A 14922-nucleotide genomic window follows, 5' to 3' on the forward strand; every position below is an offset into this window, starting at 1 on the left:
TTCAGAGATTAGTTGACCCAACATTCACCTTTAAAAGATGAGGGAGAAGAGATCCCTGAATTAAGCCTGGAAAAAGGATATTGTTTCCCTGACCCTTAGGTTATCACATGGCCTCTTGTCCCTCTGGCTCCCATGATACTAACCAGGTAAATAGGTGATTTCCACTCTTCTCAGCCTTTACCTGGCATCTTTCTCTTACATTATGCCTGACCCAGTTGCTTCCTATTGATGACTTTATGTATGGCAGTCCTGAGGGGAAATGTGGTGAGGGAGGCAGTAACTAGGTTTCCCTTAGAAATCAAGGAATCTCAATAGCTTGGAGGAAATCCTAGAATGTGACTCTCTGAATCCGAGAAAGGATTGCTTTGTGGAAGGCTGAGAAAGACCCAGAATACTTAAGATGACACTAGTGTTGGAGGGAGAACGACAGAAGAGCCTTTGTCTAGGAGGACAGAGAACTTGGTTCCCTGGGGCACAGGGCGTCCTCAAGGATTTGAAGTTTATGGACAGAGTTTATTATGAGGACCCACATGAGCAGATCCGAGAAAGACAAGCTAACTTTAGTCTCTTTGGTCCACTCTGTGACTCTGCTGGACTCTGTGGTCAAGCGCCATTTAGCCCACAACCCATGCTCTATACACTCAGTGAGGGGTGTGAAGACCCATGGGAAGGGAGAGGAGCTGAGCTGAGGAGGAAAAACAAGAGCAATAGTAATGGATTTCTATGAATGAAATGGGGCAGGTCTTATCTTGGTACATCACAGGGATCATGTTACAATAGCTTTCCTTTAATACAAGGAAAAGTGAATCTCTTTTGGGGTAGAATTGTCCATTCCCCATTCTAACCCATTCTTCATTTGCTAGGGAGAGGTCAGAGCCCCTCTCTCAGTCCAGGGCAGGACACTGTGGCCATGACCCAGCCAATGTCAACACCAGAGAGATGATTCAGAGTTTGAAGTAGTGCCTCACGCACCCCTAGGCTCGCTTCCAGGCTAACTTCCCCTCTGAGGTCCGGCTGCTTTCTGCAAAGTCCAGCCCAGGACTGGCATGGCTCAGAGGTCATGGGAAAGGCCTGGGCTGGAGTGATCATATCAAGAGGGATCTGGAGTCGCATTTTCCGTCTACCAAGAAAAAATGTGCCTCCCATTGTCCTTAAAGTGGCTGATATGAGTAAGAACAGGCAGGAGGGAAACCCTTTGTGTCAAGGACTGTCTCTTTAAAAAACGGCCCTGGGCGGGGGTGGGGGGTGGGGGGGCAGTCTGTGCTGCATGCTGGTACCTCATTTGCCACCCTCCCCTCCCCCAGGCAGCCTCTCTTGCTTTCATTTCCCTTGAATGAACACAGGAACAGGGAAGGGAAGTCTTACTGAAGAGCCTGAACCCCAGAGTTAGAGCTGCAGACACATCCTCCTGGTCTCAGCTTTGCCTGCCTTCCCCAAAGTTCTCTGGTCTCGTGCTTGCTGTTCTGATGAAGTAGAAAGCGAGACCCAATAATCAATCCACAGCAAAAGGCAGAGAATTACAGGGGAAAAAAACAACCTGTGTCTTAGCCCAAAGCTATTCTCCCAAACCACACACACACTTTAGGGGACTAAGACAGAGACACGTTTCATGTTTTAGTTGTCAAAAGAGTGATGCAAAAACCAACCTACGGACTATGAAAAGCTCAGAATCTCTCCCACGGCTACTGCAGGAAGGCCAGCAGGGGAGATGGAGAGATGGAAGCAGGGACCGGTTTTGTAGCTCATCCAATTAGGACACCTTAGGAATAGCATTGTAGCAATGATGACGAAGATGCTTTGTTGAATTCATCCAGTCTGCACCTTCCTATAGCTGCCCAGTCATCTCAACTCATGGTTTCTTTGTTGTGTCCATTGGGAGTGTCCTATTAACCTGTTCCAGTTAGTTCAGGCTGAGTTACACTCCCGCTTCAGCCCCGGGGCCCAGAACTCAGCTTGACCCAGGAGGTCTCAAGAATTGGCATGGGTAGGGGGAAGCTTTTTTTTTTTTTTTTATAAATCACTTTTTGGTCACTGATTCTGCCACTTTTAAGAGTAAGAGTTGCTTTATGGAAACCAATTCATTAATAAAAACTACATTCGAGTCGCAACACCATTTCACAGTGAAATATTTTGAGTGAAATTTTGTTGCTTAGAATAGTCACAGATGAAAGTTTTATCAGCAATATGTTTCAATTCTGTTAATAAAGAAGACAATGCTACTAGAGTCTCGTGTCTTGGTCTAGAATCTTCTCCGCGGGTTGCAGAATTAATCACTTTTTCTTCAGAGTCCTCTTTGTCAGGAGGTGACAGCTGTAAAATGTTCTTAGAGCAGGAGATTTTTCTGCCTGGTTTATGAAAGTATATGCAAACACATCCAAGGGTCATAAGCAGGGGAGAATTATTAGCGATTTTGTGAATTGTGCCTGAGTTTTCTCAGTTGAAAAAACAAACAAAAACAAAAATCTGCATAGTCAGGTATTGGTTAGCTTTGGCTCCTTAATGAAATGAGTTCATTTCTGAAAATTAAAAACTCAAATGACTTTTTGGCATAAAAGATCTTAAGTAAGACGGGAGTTGCTAAATTCGCACGTTGTTTTGGCATTGTCAAAAAGCACAGAATGAGTAATCTGATTGCCCAATCCTGCTGCAGCTCAGCTCGTACGTCATTTCTAGTTGTGACATACGCGATGTATTTGGCTTAGGTCTAAATGGTGATTGTCATGAGCTGGTATCAGCCGTTAGCAGTTTCCTGTCAGGGGAGCTCATTTAAGGCTTAGCTACTTGTTTGTCAGATTCGTTGTGTGTGTGTTCTCAAAAAATCATTATAGGTCTTAGTATTTTTTGTTTAACATTGAGATGGTAGGTATTGTGTGTGTGTCGTGTGGGTTTGGTGGCACAGGACAGCAATGCTCCATATGCCTTGGAAATTGATTACTTGTATTTTTGTTTGCTGTTTTGGCACAAAGCTAAACAGTTTTTTCTTGGTCCTGGAAGTATATAATGATGAGAACTTGTTTAAAATAAGGCATAAACACTGGTTTAATATGCTAACTTTCACGAACTTACCAAACAGATATTCTAAATATGAATTAACATATATGTACGTACACATTTCTTCCCTCGTGACCCATAAGTAAGCTTCAGATCTTGGAATTTCCTGGGAGGTTTCATGTAGCCCATAGTATAACAAAAGCTGAGGGGGAAAAAAATCTAATCTCTGCTTTCCAGGTGGGAAAACTGAACACAGCAAGAATCCATAACATTCCCATAACCACGCAAAACATTAGAAGAAGACACGATAAACATATTCCTGGTCCTTGAGACTTGTTCCAAACATTGGACATGACCGAGTATCTTCCTCCCCTTCTCTCCAGCCTCTCGAGAATACCAAAAGGAAACCACATCCTGGGATAAGACCAGAAATACATCTGCTAAGAAGTTCTAGTCCGTGGGCAGTTCACTCTTACCCCTGTCTCCACACAGAAATCCCCGTGGGTCAAAGTAGACGGTGATACGTGTCATCACCCACTGTCGGCACATCTCATCAGCAAACTCTCAGAGGAGTGTAAGAAAGTTTTCGCGACAAGTTGCAAATACTGATGGGAAATTGGAAGAAAAGGTCCCTTAACGAGGCAGAGTCAGGACAAGCCTGGTGACAGAGGCTAAGTCCCTGGGAGGCTCTCTAAGTCACATGCTTCTTCACTCTTAGGGACAATTTGTCAGAACCTCAGAAATAAAGGAAGCATTTCTAAACCAAGGGAGTCACTTTTCCTTTGCCACCTCTTCCCAGGAAAGACAGTCTTATGACTTTCTTAACACTCTGTCCCACTGAGGAATCCTTTTATGATTGCATGTACCTTGGTGATTAACTAATGGGATCCCTCACGAAGTTCCCTAATGCACTGCCTCACCCTATCCTCAGCAGAGATAGTCAATCACTAACGATGCATTGTCCCCTTTCCTGGTGTAGACTTTTCACAGAGCAGTGGCTTCCTACAAAGGGACATATTCCCCAGCACTCTTACAAGTTAGATGTGGTCTAGACCATGGACTGTGAGAGAAAGTGACCTACAGCTCCTGCAAGGCCTGGCCCTCAAAGACCTTCCACGTGTCCCTTCCATGTCTTTTCCCCTCCCACCCACTGGAATGGAGCTGATTCCCAGGGTGATCCTAAAAGCCCCATGTTATAAATGGCAGGGCCTCTGGAATGGCTACGTGGAGAGCCGTCCTACCAACTTCCTCCCTATTCAGCACACATGAGAGCAAGAAAAAGCATCTGTTGTGTTTGAGTTATGCACCTTTTTAGGTCCATGTGATATAATAGTCAATCTAATCAAATTAATACACCTACATTTTCTGGGCACTAATTAGAGCAAGAGAGTTGCAGAATATGTGATCGAGTATGTCAAGACAGGATTATACATTCACTTCCATGGAAGGTAAAGCAAAGCGATCAGACCTGTCAGTATTTGTCACAGTGGGCATGGGGGGCGGGGTTGTGTATCACTGTGGACAGGAGCAGAATGCATCCTCAGCACTTGGGTAGATGGCTAATTCAGAATCTTAATTTATTCTATTTTAATTGATTAGAGAGCATGGGCAATGTACCACAAGCTACCAAGTTTACCTGTATTCCATAGCTGATAAAGAAGACAAACATATTCACCGAAATGAAACCCCCACCTTGATCAGGGTGTCTCAGAATTCTTCATGCTTAAGAGATAGTACCAGTTAGGTCTCACATAGCACTTTCATGGTTGCAAAGGGCCAGACAAGATGCTCAGAAAAAGGAATGAAGGCCCCGGCCGGTGTGGCTCAGTGGTTGAGTGTCGACCCGTGCACCAAGAGGTTACTGGTTCGATTCCCGGTCAGGGCACATGCCCAGGTTGTGGGCCCGATCCCCAGTGGGGGGCATGCAGGAGGTGGCCAATTGGTGTTCTCTCTCATCAATGTTTCTTTCTCCCTGTTCCTCTAAAAATAAAGAAAAAAATAATAAAAATAATTAAGGATGCTAACTCTAGGACTTCCTGCTCTTTCTGTGGTATTTCGGTTTCCATGGTTTTAGGACCGCCCCCTCAGGCTTAGAGTTTAACAAATTAGGAACCGACCGCAGGCATCTAAGACTTATTCTTTATTTAAAACACGTTCATGAACAGCCAAGGAAATACAGAGGTGAAGCAGTACCATGTGTTCCGAGCCGATTTTTTTCAGCAATGCCTCTGATTTTTCCAGCAATTCCCACTGGAGTTATCATGACTCAACAGTCTGTCGCAACAGGTTGTGGAAAGGGGCAGAGGGACAGCTGGAGCATACCACCCAGAGCCGTCGGCTTTGCCAAAACCCAGTGCTCCCAAGGGAGTGTCTTGCAACACATGTTCTGTTGAGAAAAGAGGCTGCAAACCAGATGGTTATTGCAATAAACACCACTTGTGACCAACAAGATTTGTAAGTTTAAATTTATTTTTTTCATGTCAGTCTTCCTCACTAGACAATCAACTCTACGAGGGCAGAGACTATGTCACCACTGTACCCCAGCCCCTGGCACACAGGGGGTCCTCAATAAATATATGTTGTAAAGATGAATGGAAGGATGGATGGAAGGCTGAATTCTACCCAACTCAATGTGAGTAGGAACATTCTCTGCTACAGGGAGAGAGAGAAGGTAAAACACAGAGGGGCAGACAATTTTTAATGCTTGAAAAGTGGAATTGAATTAGGACTAATACATCTTCTAGATAATATTGTACCTCTTTCAACACCCAAGCTACATTGTTCTACCACTTTGAAACCCAAACGTGAGTCGCCAGTGTTCGCTTTGCTAGTAGGAGGTGCCGGAGGGGCGATGCCGGGGCATCAGGAGAAAGGCTGTGCTCTAGGCCCAGGAGGACTTGAAGGCAGCAGGGCACCAGCGTCGCTGCTCCAGAGGGGCTGGCCCTGCAGCCCTCCCTCCAGCACGGTTCACTTCTTCCAGCTTGAAAGCGGAGCACAGGTCAACATACGCGTGGTAAGTGGAAGGGACTCGGGTCAACAAGAACACCGGGCACGATGAGTCCATAGCACTTTACTGGCCACAGTATGACTGGACTTCACTCTCTGTTCTGACATTAGGAAGAATTTTATGTATGAGCGAAGTTAAAATATTTTCCTTTGGTCACATTACTCAAAGAATGAGCAGCACTTGTCCGTGGTCCAGGACTCAGTTTATGCCTATCCTGAGACAGTCATCTGCCTGTACATTTTGTCCTTCCATCCAGTCTACCCTTGGGGTCCAGGCCCTTGGTCAGTCTCCTACTCGATGCTATTTGCCTCACTGTCCAGGAAGCAAAGAGTATCACATTGGTGCAATAAGACATTTGTCTGGCCAAGTGCTCAGGGATGGGGTCTGGTTCAGTTGACCTGAGCATGCCTTGACAACATGTTCAAATGTCCACATCCCACCCCACCCTCATGAGATAGCTCCTGAGCCCCGAGGTCTGTATCCCAAGAACCTCAGTTGAGAAATCACTATGGCAACATCACTGTTGCTCAAGAGCCTGAGTGTTATAGCAGCCTGGGGGCAGGTTGTCCCTAATGTTCTCCAAGTTCTTCACATCAGCCAGAATCCCATCTATGCTCGTCTCCAGCAAACGGAGCTGGCCCCTCTGCCGGACTGCCCTCTCTTCCAGCTCTGACAGCAATGGCCGCAGCTGGCTGTTGATCTGAGTCTTGGCTCTGAAAAGCTTCTGCTCTAATGAAATCAGCCCCTCTTCATCCACATGGTCAGGCTGGTCTGTTACAGAGAATGAGAAAGGAGTTAACAGAGAAGAGCTGTGGGTTAGATCCCCTTAAACATACACGGGCCCTTCTGTACCCTTGACTAATTCCTCTTTCCCCTGCCCAGAGCAAATAAGATGCCCTGTGTTTTTAAAAGGCTGATTGTAAACTAGAAATAATCCAGAAAGAGTGCTGCTAGCACTAGCCGAGTTACTGTGTGGTAAACGCCCTGTCCAAGCCTCTGAGCGCTACAGTGAAGCAATACGAAGCGTGGATTTCTCCTTTCACATTAGCGTCAGCATGCTCTGAGAAGATACGGCTGAAGGTCATGCGGAGCTGAGCTCACCCTAGGATCAGAATCAACCCCACATTAAGCTTTCGGCGCCACCTTCAGCGGTATCTTGCTGCTTCCCATTGGGGGACCTTCCGAAACTGGCTGGGCTTCAGCTTCATAGAGGCCAAGCTCTGCTCTGCTGTTGGGAGGATGGATCCCAGCTGTTAGGACATGACGCATGATTTCATGCTGGCCTGAAACACCGGGAATCCAGCCAGATGTTGGTTTATTTCCAATATGAAATGCAGTCACAGTTGTTCAGGTGTGTTTCCCCCATAAGCGATCTAAAATTAACTTCGGCATCACGAGCACCTGGCCAGACTCATTTGGTTTGAAAAGGTCTCAGCGCCCCTTGGTCAGTTCAAAGTCAAGGTCTGGTGGCCTCACCTATCTAAGCTGAGTGATAGCATCCAATTGCATGAGTTTATTACACCTGGAGCAATTAAAATGCTACTGTTCCAGGACTGAAGACAGCAAATAGAGTAGAAACAACACCCTAACAAAGTGGATCAATCCTTCACCTGGGGGCAGGGGAGAATTCACAAATCTAGTGTCCTATGACATGCAGAGAAAGTTGCCTAAGATTGGGGACAGAATAACGATGTCCTTGGGGAGGCAGCATGAGCTGTTCCAAACAGCAGGAGCGCTGGACAGAGACCTGGGCTTCAATGCCGCCTCCACAACCTACTGTGTGATCCAGGGGGTGTTATTAACCTCTTTGTGCCTCAGTTTATACCTCTGTGAAATAAAATAATAAATCCCACCTCACAGGACCATAACAAGACTTAAATGATATTATACCATGAAAAACCTGGCATTGTGCCTGGTTTACCAGTTATCTACCAGCCTCTCCCTACTCTCATTTTCTCCTTAAAGGCCCTCTTGGTCTCATTACTTTCACAGAACACTAAACAAACCTTCTAAAAGTCTCAACTGGATCATGTTTTTTACCCTTGGAGGGTACTTTACTCTTTGAGGCTCATTGGATCACAAAGCAGACCCATTAGGATAACAACACAGACAATACTGGTCTCTCAGGGTGGATGATACTCCACAGAAACATCAGGTTCTCAAGTTGTTCTGTTGAACTAAACAAGTAGAAGCATGATTTTCCTGAAGGAGGCTGGAGTCTATGACCAAATACCTCGTTGCTTGTCTGCTGTGGTCCAAGCTTGATCCAACAGGCCAAGTGCGAGCACGATCTCAGTTCCACCTAAATCCAGGATTCTAACTCAAATCAGTTTTCTTTTGGAAAGAATCTGTGGGGAAACCCGGTCTGTTGTCCCACTGTAACATCTAAGCTATTTATCCTACACGTGTGCAGTATCTCATGGACCTACCACCTTCATATTTCTTCTGGGTCATCTACCAGGCAGCTCAAGTCTCCACAGCTGGTTACATTCAGGTGTAACTGGTTTGGGGAGGGACACACAGCAGAATCCGCTCGTGATGCTGGACTCCCCAGACTGCGAGAATCCTCCGTCCTCCCCATTTCCACTGCTTCGGAGAAGGCTCCGTCATCTCTCCCCCCAGTTCCTTCAACAATCTCCTGGGCAGTCTCAGGCTGCCTTCGCCTAACCCGCCTCCAAGCCCCCTCTGCAGCCACCCCGTGACCTGTCTGAAATATACAGTGATGACGGTGTTCCTCTGCTTGTAGCTGTCGATTAGCTTCTCAGGATCAAGGCCAGAGTTCTTAGCAGGACTGGCCAGCTGTCCAGTCTTCTCTTCAGCTGTGAAGTTCAAATTCTGCCTCCACTATTTACTTTGTGATCCGTGGGACATTATTAACCGATCTGAGCTTCAATATACCTTCCCTAAACATATCCAGCTCTTTGGCCTGGAGACTTTCACGTCCAAGAGAAACAGGTGCTCAGTGACCCATCTTAGAGAGGCTAACACAGAGTCCAGAAAACATACGGTAGACCGCCCGAAGTACCCGGGCCTGGAAACAAAGTGAATTTCCTGACACCCTTAAGGAAAGCTGAGACTCCCACTCATCAGGGCCGGGTCTGGTTAGTCTCCTGGGAAAGGCTTGGGGCACAGAGCTGAAGCTGGGGGTGCTCTACATACCTATTAGGTGTAGGATGCTGTCCAAGGTGTCAAGTGTGTCCTGGATCGTAGCACCAGCATTACTGGCTCGGTTGTTAACTCTTTGGGCTTCTGTAATCACCTGAGAAAAAACACACCCAGACTCATTTTGAAAGGGTGTTTCCCGCACTGGCAAGGTTACAGGGATCGCCCAGGGACAGCCACGAGAACGCACCATCTGCACCGCGTCCACATCCATGTCGAGCTCCCGCTCCTTCCTTGCCAGTTCTCCCTCCACTTCCCTCATGTCGCTTTTCAGAGTGGCCAGCCCCTTCTCCACGGCCAAGGCTCCATCTGCTGTCACATTGGCTTCCATGTTCAGACTCCCTATCTCCTGGAAGATGAAAAGGAGCCATGGATGGAAGGAAAGAGAGGGGTGAGGTACAGAAACATTCCAAAGGTAACTGCAGAAGAAATACAGCTGCAGCCAGGCCCTGGTGGAGTGAGATGAAGGAGAGAGTCCGCCCTGGGGACACACCCTTTCCCAAGCTCTGCCTCAAACAAGTTAATTTGGGGTGTGTGCCTGGGGACTAGGAGGGTCAGCACGGAGACACTGCTGCCCTCCCAAGTCAACGCTCACCGAATGGTGAGCACTATGGGAACAAGCTGGGGAACCCGAGGATGAGAAGCTCATCTCATTCTCTGTCATGTTTCTTTGCTGCCTTAGTCTTATCAGTGACTTTATTCCCTGAGAGAGTTGAGTGTGGGGTCCTGAGAATGGACTACAGCTTTGAGTTTTGTTTTTATCTTCACCCGAGGACATTTTTTTCCATTTTTTGTTCAGATAGAGTGGGAGGGAGAGAGAGGAAGAGAGAAAGAAAGAAAGAAAGAGAGAGAGAGAGAGAGAGAGAGAGAGAGACAGACAGACATCGACGTGAAAGGGACACATCGAGTGGCTGCCACCCGCACGACCAACCAGGGCCGGGGACAAACTGCAACCGAGGTACATGCCCTTAGCGGGAACCGAATCCGGGTCTCTCTGAACTGCAGGCCGACGCTCCAACAGCTGAGCCAAACCAGCCAGGGCTGAGTTTTGTTTTTATTAGGACAAACCTTATCAGTAGCTATGATTGAGCACTAAATTGCAAATGTCTCTGTGCTAGAAGCCATAGAAAGGGAGACACATGAACTTGGTCTCTACCATCAAGGGACCTAAAATGAGAGATTAATTTCGCAAGTTATCAAGTGGTCCAAGAGTGAGGCCAGATATCAAGCGCTCCCTCTGGGCTGTCTAGAGGTGAGCTGGCTCTGTAGAAGCCACGCTTAAATCAGAACTACGAAGCTCTCACGCGGCTGGGAAACACCCTCGTGGAGCATTTCACAGAGGGGCTGTAAGTGTCACTTATCTGTCTCTCCTCATTACCAAATGCTCCTGAAAGAGAAGGACTGGGTCTCTCTCATCTCCACACCCCTGCACCAAGCACTGGCCCACAGAGGGAGAGAAGAGAAAAACGAGTAAGTGGAGCTTAGAGAACAGAGACGAGGGACCAAGAACTCCAGAATTTCAGAATCTGGAACCAAAACACTGAAGGTCCTTGTCATGGGTTGAAGGGTGTCCACCCTCCCCCAACTGAAAGACAAATATGGTAAGGCCCTAGCCCCCAGAACCTCACAACATGAACTTATTTGGAAATAGGGTTGTTACAGATGTCATTAGTTAAGATGAGGTCATACTGCATTAGAGTGTACCCCCTAAGCCAACATGACTGGTGTCCTTAAAGGAAGAGTCAGAGACACCCAGGAAGAGCCCCATGAAATGACAGAGGCAGAGACTGAGTGATGTTGGATGGGACACCAAGGAACAGTAAGAATCGACAGCCGCCACCAGTGGGAACGTTAGTAGCCAGAGGCTCAGAGAGCAGGGCCCGGCTGACACTTTGATTTCAGACTTCTAGCCTCCAGGACTGTGGGAAAATCAACTTCTGTTGTTTTAGGTCATCCTGTTTATAGTACTTTGTTATATCAGCTCTAGGAAACTAATACAATAGTCTCTATAAAAATAATCTTGGGTGTTGTCCAAAAAGGGAGCGGAAAATGAAGGATTCTAGCCCTCAGTCAGTGATGGATTGTGAATCAATCAACAACAGGAGCGCCCACGTGGATGCGGGGCCACCACGGACCACACCAGGACTCGGCCCTAGAGGTCAAAAGAACCCTGGAGTGCTCTGGAATGCTCTGGAATGCTCTGGAGTGCTCTGGAATGCTCTGGAATGAGTGCTCCTTCCTGTTCCAAGGAGCCTTGTGTGCGGAGCTGCTCCAGCCGCCTGCGTACCTGTTCTATCTTGCTGGAGATCTCCAGGGCCTCCCTGGCTGCGGTCTTCGCCCTCTGGGCATCAGCAGCAGCACCGCCCAGGGCTGCCTCTGCTTGCTGGGTCTGGTCACTGGCATCTGTCACCTTCTGGGTGATGTAGGGCAGTCTCTTCATGGCCTCTTCAGCTTCTGCTTTTCTGTCTCCAACCTGCAGATCAAACTCTGAAATGAAGATAAGGACACATTGCCAGGAAGGTGAAAACAGACTTACGAGACATCTTTGAAGCCCAACGCTTCAAGCCAGAGCCTGAAACCCTCAGCGGCCAGTGACATGGTCAAGGGGTGGAGAGAACAGGTAGACAGGTCTTTCTGTGAGGGAAATCCCAGGGCTTTAGGATCAGTGTTGTTGTTCTTTAGTGAAGAAGCCTGAAAACTTTAACCAAAGCTCTAAGGCAGAAACCCAAACTTCCTGGGAGCTGGATGCTGTGACAAAACGGCCTGTGTTGGAACCAACCAGCTACAAAAATAGAAGGAAGGAAGGGAGGGAGGGAGGGAGGGAGGGAGGGAGGGAGGGAGGGAGGGAGGAAGGAAGGAAGGAAGGAAGGAAGGGAGGGAGGAAGGAAGGAAGGAAAGGAGGGAGGGAGGAAGGAAAGAAGGGAGGGAGGGAGGGAAGAGAGAGAGAGAGAAAGAGAAAGAGAGAGAGAGAGGAAGGAAGGAAGGAAGGAAGGAAGGGAGGGAGGGAGGGAGGAAGGAAGGAAGATAGGGAGGGAGGGAGGGAGGGAGGGATGAAAGAGAGAGACAGGTAGGAAGGAAGGAAGGAAGGAAGGGAGGGAGGGAGGGAGGGAGGGAGGGAGGGAAGGAGAAAAGAAAAGAAAAGAAAAGAAAAGAAAAGAAAAGAAAAGAAAAGAAAAGAAAAGAAAAGAAAAGAAAAGAGAAAAAAAATATCTGTACAACACTGGGATGTTGGATCTGTGCAGGACCTTAGAGATCACTCAGCTTTACTTTCTTCCTTTAAACAGAAAGTAGGGGTCTGGAAAGGTTATGTGACTTGTGGTCACAGGGCCTGGCAGAGGTTGGACCAGCTCAGCCTGGTCACAGGGCCTGGCAGAGGTCGGACCTCAAGCCTTATGACATCTAGTTCAATTCTTTGCCCTGTATCAAACATTAATGAAAACATCTTCTTTAGAAAGATATTTATTGTCTATTAATACTCCCAATGTTCCTATCACGTAGAGAGATGAGGATTCAAAATAAAGCAGTCAGGGTGACACCTTTAAAACGCTCCCGGGACCTGAAGCAGGAACTACCCACCTCTGAGGTTCTTTAAGATGTTCTCAACTTCATAAAAAGTGGCATTGCCCATACTTAGTGCTTCTTGGGCTCTGCTTTTAGCACGGTTGGCACGGGAACGCAGCTGAACTGATTGCTGTGAGGAGGCAGACAAACAAGACTCGTGTAAGTGTAACATATGCCCGGGAAGGGCATTCCGGCCAGCAAAACCCCTGCAGCGCACTTCTCCGCGACAACAGGGTCTATAACTCACCCAAGAGTCTAGGGCTACTGCAGCAAAGCCGTCCACAACCTGGGACAGAGCGAACTGTATAACCCAACGCCCCAAAAGGGTCCCACACAGAGCACAATCTTGACTCTAGTCCACCGTCAGAGACAAGAATGGTTCCTGAAGCCAAGCTAGCAGACAGAGCTGGACCAAAATTGGACCCAGGAGGCCTGAGTCCTATCCCTATATTTGAAGGCTGATTCGGTGGGCGGAGCTGAGCTAATCACATCAAGGTCTCTGTATCAGTTACTCCTCTATCTGCAGCTGCACCATAACCTTTTAGAGAACTTCCAGTGTTTCCCCCCCACCCACATGTATTCACATGGTAGGCATTTCATACACGTTTGTTGAGTGAACGGATTCAAAAGATACCTGTCTCTCATTCTTTCCATTCTGCAGGAGCTGCTGGGTTTCTTCTTCCCAGTTTCCCAGACTGCTTTGCACACGCTTGAACTCGTCCATACGCTGTGTCACCAGGCTCGAGAGAGAGTCGGCTTTTTCTCTGATCCTCTTCGCCTCTTCCTGGGAGCCAGGGAAAGGGATGAGGTGACTTTCCGCTCACCAGTTTACCAAACCAGTCCCCTCAGGGCTGCCATCATTACTTAAAACCATACAGGCCCGAAGTCTAACAGGCACAATGGCTAAAGCAGATGCCCAGGCGGCAAGCAGGTCTTCTTTTTAAAAATTACTATTATTATTTTAAAATATGTTTTTATTGATTTTTAGAGAGAGAGGAAGGGAGAGGATGAGAGAGACAGAAACATCGATTGGCTGCCTCCTGCACACCCCACTGGGGATCGAGCCTGCAACCTGGGCATGTGCCCTGACTGGGAATCGAACCGGCGACCTCTTGGTCCATGGGTTGACACTCAACCACTGAGCCACACTGGCTGGGCTAAAAGTATTTTAATTATAGTTGAAATATAATATTATATTAGTGTCAGGTGCACACCACAGTGATTCAGCTTTACAAAATGATCACCATAGTCAGTCTAGTAATCACCGGCCACCATACACTGGTATGACGATACTACCGACTACATTCCCCGTGGTGTACTTTACATGGCCATGACTTATTTTACAACTGGAAGTTTGTACTCCTTACTCCCCTTACCCTTTTCCACCCATACCACCATCCTCAAACAGGTTTTCTGTCTGCTTTGATTATTATTATTTTATGTTTGAGTTTATATATACATGGGAACATTTTCACCGAAACCATCGTGAGAACTCTTTGTGGTTGGCAGAAAGCCCGATCTTCTTCATCTAAGTTTGGAATTGATGACAGAAATAAAGAGAAGGGCACAAGTCTTCTGAGCAGCTATACATAGAGATATACCACAGATTTCACCCAAATATCAGATTGTATCTGTAAGAATTTCCCACAGGTTTCAGTAGTGCCCAGAAGTAGGAAACAGATATAAAACTTTTATCCATTAATTGGTTCAGGATGTGAGCCGAGGCCTTTTCAAAGACCAAGAATGGGGTTAAAGAACAAGGAAATAGATAATGACAAGGAAACTTACCCTTCCTTATCTGAGCCAGAAAGGTCAACATGGAGACAAAGCTGAATGATTGAACCGCATTATGGAACCAACCCCCAGGGAAGAAAGCGCTTCTGCAAATCAGCACGCAGGTGAGACGTGCTTACCTCCAAGGACTGATCCCTGACTCCCTGCAGCTGAGACATGGAACTGAGAAGGCGGAGGCTATGTTGATAAGACTTATCTGCTTCCATGTCAGCGTGAGTGGCCTCCCTGGACAACTGGTGGGCCAGCAACTTCGTTTTCTCCAGTCTGCAGAGGGGAAAGACAGAGACTTGGAGAGGATTCACTCTTTTTCTTAAAAGCAAAAACCCACCCTGTTGTCTTAAAAGCGTGTCCTTGGAATTATCAGAGAACCAAATGAGGTTGTGTGTCAAATGTGGGCTCCCCGCTAC

General features: G+C 47.2%; 1 protein-coding gene across 1 annotated transcript in view; it reads right to left on the bottom strand.

Moving 5' to 3' along the window:
- Positions 1 to 6323: 6323 nt before the first annotated feature.
- Positions 6324 to 14922, bottom strand: part of LAMC2 (laminin subunit gamma 2) — a 52048-nt gene continuing 43449 nt past the window's right edge. Inside the window, exons 17-23 of the mRNA XM_036272833.1 lie at positions 14635 to 14779; positions 13356 to 13505; positions 12737 to 12851; positions 11448 to 11647; positions 9351 to 9509; positions 9158 to 9257; positions 6324 to 6769 (exon numbers count right to left, since the gene is read on the bottom strand). Of these exons, the coding sequence (XP_036128726.1) occupies positions 6516 to 6769; positions 9158 to 9257; positions 9351 to 9509; positions 11448 to 11647; positions 12737 to 12851; positions 13356 to 13505; positions 14635 to 14779 (1123 nt within the window). The 3' untranslated portion in view covers positions 6324 to 6515. The remainder of the gene's footprint in view (positions 6770 to 9157; positions 9258 to 9350; positions 9510 to 11447; positions 11648 to 12736; positions 12852 to 13355; positions 13506 to 14634; positions 14780 to 14922) is intronic.

The sequence above is a fragment of the Molossus molossus genome, unplaced genomic scaffold (genome assembly GCF_014108415.1).
Source record: "Molossus molossus isolate mMolMol1 unplaced genomic scaffold, mMolMol1.p scaffold_m16_p_20, whole genome shotgun sequence".
Lineage (NCBI taxonomy): Eukaryota > Metazoa > Chordata > Mammalia > Chiroptera > Molossidae > Molossus > Molossus molossus.